Here is a 4,244-nt window from a genome sequence, read left to right on the forward strand (position 1 = left end):
ATAGCCTGAATGTGTATTTTTCTCTAATGTAGATAGTATTACACTTGCATGTGTAGCCCGAGGAAAAGGGATGTTAGATTTTCTTTCCATTTTATTTTATGTGTTCGGTGTTCAAAAGTGTGACTGCTTGCATGCCTCATAGCACGTGCCTTTGCCTGTAGTCTGGAAAATATTTCATTGTAATGATTTTGATAATGTTACTGATGCTTAGAAGAATCCAATCAGTTAGAAAAAAAAAAATGTGGTCACAAAATTCTCAATGCGATATTTGAAGTGATTTTATTGCCCATCAATAAATCATTCATACGTTTTGTTAGATGGAATTTTATGAGATATTAAGTATAAATAAGAGATAAATTAAAAAAAAAATTAAAAAAAGGAATTCGAGGAGGATCAGGCCGTAACTGACCCTTTCCTTTTATTCCACAGGATACGAGAACCATACGAGAACTCCACCATCTTCCGAATCCACTTCTACTACTACTACTACTACTACTACCACCACTACCAATACCAATACCACCACCACCACAACCACCAATATCTCCACACAACCCCCCCAATCACCAACCACCTCCACCATCCACCATTCTGCTTGACCACGTTAAAAGTCCCCCCTCTCCCCCTAATATTGAGTCCCGTTTTCCCGTTTTCTTCTTCAGGTTCGTAACGCTTTTCGAAATATCCGCATGTGATGTGCTTTTATTTTCCTTTTTGTTATTATTCAGAAAGAAAAAAAAAACTATATCATATGAAACCAAGAGAGAAACAACACATGTTTTTGTTTGTTTAGTAATTAAACCCCTTATCTCTTGTCATATGAATTTATAATTACAATAATAGCAAACAGAAAAAAATGAAATATTAAAAGGCATTCATGTGTTCATATTACATGATATTTTTTTGGTTTTAACTTCTTAGCCTTTTGATGATACGTAGCTCCACCTTCTACACCATATGCGTACAGTGATCCCTACAATATTAACCGTCCTCTTATATAGAGATGTAAAGTGTTAGTATTAACGCTTCCATTTCTTTTCAGACGAGAAGGAACAAGTTAACAGCTTCTCCATCAAGATGATAATAATGAAGATATCATATTTCTCTAATCAAAGCAACTGAAGGAGATTTGCCTTGTCACTTGTCTCCGTCACTGCGTTCTTTAAGTCCATCACCTGAACATTAACGATTCATGACGGATGAAAAAAAAAAAAAAAAAAAAAAAACTGTATAAAATGCAACGATCTTGTATTGTAAATTTTGGTAGATGATTCTTGTATTCTTCCGCTACTAAGAATAGATGTAATGTATTGTAATAGGACAATCTAGGATTCTGTTTAGTTCTAGATTTCAAGTGTATTTGATGTAAGTGATTTTATTAAGATGATCCAGATCATTTTTATAAACATTCAAGAATAGCCGTTGAAACATTGTAAATCAGCTGTTATTTTCTGTGATTTTATTCGAATAGTTCCCATATCAACTTTGAAAATTTAGTGGGTCTTGAAATGTTATGGTTAAACATTTATATGGAGCTGATGAAAGTTTATTAAATACATGAGATATTTCTTTTTTAATAATTAAGTAGCTTAAATTTGAAGGCCAATTCCATTCGAAATACTGATTGTTATTTTGATTATTAGTATAATTCAATATTTGTCATTATTCATTTGAAACAAGGTTAAAATGCTATTGTGGAAATAGGATAAAAGCAGCCTTAGGGAAGTGGAGAGAGGTAGAAAGAGTGTTATGGGATAGGACAAGGCCAATGAAGCTAAAAGTCAAGATCGATATCACAGTAATAAATATTATCATTATTCCAAATTAAAAGTTAAAGGTTAACATTGGTCTCGCTGACTGGTAGGGTTAGTTTCCTGCAGTGAAAAATTAGACAAGATTTTTTAAATCATATTAACACTGAGTAAAATGTGTCTGAATGTGGAAGGATTTTGCATACCCTTAGAAAAAGAGATCCTACTCATAAATGCAATTTTTTTTTTTCACAACACAAACGGATAATATATTAGCGTTATTAACTCAGGATAGGGAAATGTTGAATGTTATTAACCCGATTTATATATTGTTGAGTTTTATTAGTTAATGACCTTCCTTATATTTTGCATTAACGTTTTCAACATTATTGTAATAACTGGCAGTTTAAAAACTTTATTTTTCAACACAATCCCACGAACCTTGATATAACATTCTCGAAGCTTTATAGTGCTGTTCAATTAAGAGACTTTTCCTTGTCTTAGACCGTTTAGCCTCGTATTTAATGGCTATTTCGAACTCAACGTCATTCACGAAACGAGTAGAAATCAAAAGTAGACGTCAAAATTAAAAACAGTCGTGAATCACCTGGTGCAGCATCTCTAAACCCTCGTAAATCTGTGTTTATGGTGGGGAAGGGGCGATAGTGTTATCTAATACAAGAGTTTCTTGACAATTTTTCCCTCATAATATAGAAATGTAGTATGGCAAATGCCGAAACAATTCCGCCTAATATTGTCTTACAATATCAGGCTAATCATCATTATTATTATTATTATTATTATTATTATTATTATTATTATTATTATTATTATTATTATTATTACAAGCTACGCTATAACCCTAGTTGGAAAAGCAAGATGCTATAAGCCTAAGAACTCCAACAGGGAAAAATAGCAGTTAATGGGAATCACCGAATCATCATAGAGAAAAGTGCCCAATCAATCTTGACCTTTACAGCACTATGCTGAATCTAAATCTTGAATTACTTTTATGCAAGAGAATTACGTTATTCTATCGTTTCGATTCCATTTTGATATTGGGGTTAGTGTTGATTTCATGTTTCAGTTCCAATTACAATCTTGGGTTATTTTCTTCCCATTCCCGATTCATCATCAGGAAATAGTATTCTGGTTAATTAATATGGTTTCACTTTATTCAGTTGTTAAAATTACTTGTACGTTATGAGCTCATGTTTTGCCAGCTATTCATAATCTTTTAAGGATTTAACGGAGCTAGAAGCTAAAAATATTCGAAGGCTATGTAGTATGCCATAGTGCAATTCTTCTTTAATTCATAACCATTTTTTCTAATGCCTTAATGTTTTATTGATAAATCAGATTAATAACTAAGTCTCATAAATAGGGAATCCTAGAAAGATGTTTTCCCACAACACAACTCGGCCATAAACCTCTTGCTATTGAGTACACTATATAGAAGCTGAAAATTATAAGAGTAATATTTTCTAAGGTTGAGATTATGAAATCAAAACGCAGATTGAAACTGAAAATTGATATACAAAAATGGGTCTTTAAAACTATAGGTTCAAATCCCTTTTATAAGTCAGGTGAAGAATATTTTATACTTTTATATTTAAAATTTACTTAAGGTTAAGGTTTTTAAGATATTAGATTTTATATTTTTATGCAATAGCATAACTTTTAGCTATTAATTAAACAGTTACTATTGTTTGAAAAGTTGTTGAATGACTCTAATATGCAATAAACAAAGTTTGAACTATTGAAGTTTGTCTTTGACCATAGAGTTGACAATGCTCACTAATTAAGCAACACCTGGTGATGATAATGACGAAGCCAAAATTAAAGTGAATAATAATATTAAGTAGAAAGTACTAATTGTTTTTAATTTTATCCAGTTAGTTTAGACTGGAACGTCTCTCAGTGTTTGGAAAATGTAAATAGATTTGCTAAACATTTGATCAACATTATTTAAGTTTGACATTTGGCGTACGGTTTAGATTAATGCTGTTATTTAGGTGTTACTTGTATGTAATTTAGCATACTTTAATGGTATGAATTTGGGTTAGACCATATAAGTAGCATTCAAAGATGTTTACTAGGTAAAGTGGAACATATTAATATATTATTAGTTTGCCTCTTGGTTTTGTGCAGAATATAACGATATGGTTCGAGTTAACTATTCAATGAAACATTAAATATTGTTATCATCTGTTTTACTATATGGTACATGGTATCGTATGCAGGCATGTATCAGATTTGTCTGTTAAACTGTTAAAAATTTGCCGTAAAAAAACTGTAAAATTCCTGGCATAAAAGTTGCCAGAACGTTATCGTTCTAAAAACCGATATATTGACGTAAAGGAGTGATATTACGGTCACCAACCTGTAAAAGATAAAGTATGGTAAAATTACGGTCGCTTGTATTTTACTGAAATACGACTGAGATTTACAGCGAATTTCCGATGATTTTTTTTTTTTTTTAAGCATGGAATA

General features: G+C 31.4%; 1 protein-coding gene across 1 annotated transcript in view; it reads left to right on the forward strand.

Annotated features, from left to right (window-relative positions):
* The window catches only part of LOC137621694 (uncharacterized), a 179,344-nt gene extending 178,165 nt beyond the window's left edge, over window positions 1-1,179 (forward strand). The window contains exons 3-4 of the mRNA XM_068352210.1: window positions 430-662; window positions 1,043-1,179. Of these exons, the coding sequence (XP_068208311.1) occupies window positions 430-662; window positions 1,043-1,061 (252 nt within the window). The 3' untranslated portion in view covers window positions 1,062-1,179. The remainder of the gene's footprint in view (window positions 1-429; window positions 663-1,042) is intronic.
* Window positions 1,180-4,244: the final 3,065 nt, after the last annotated feature.

The sequence above is a fragment of the Palaemon carinicauda genome, chromosome 28 (assembly GCF_036898095.1).
Source record: "Palaemon carinicauda isolate YSFRI2023 chromosome 28, ASM3689809v2, whole genome shotgun sequence".
NCBI lineage: Eukaryota > Metazoa > Arthropoda > Malacostraca > Decapoda > Palaemonidae > Palaemon > Palaemon carinicauda.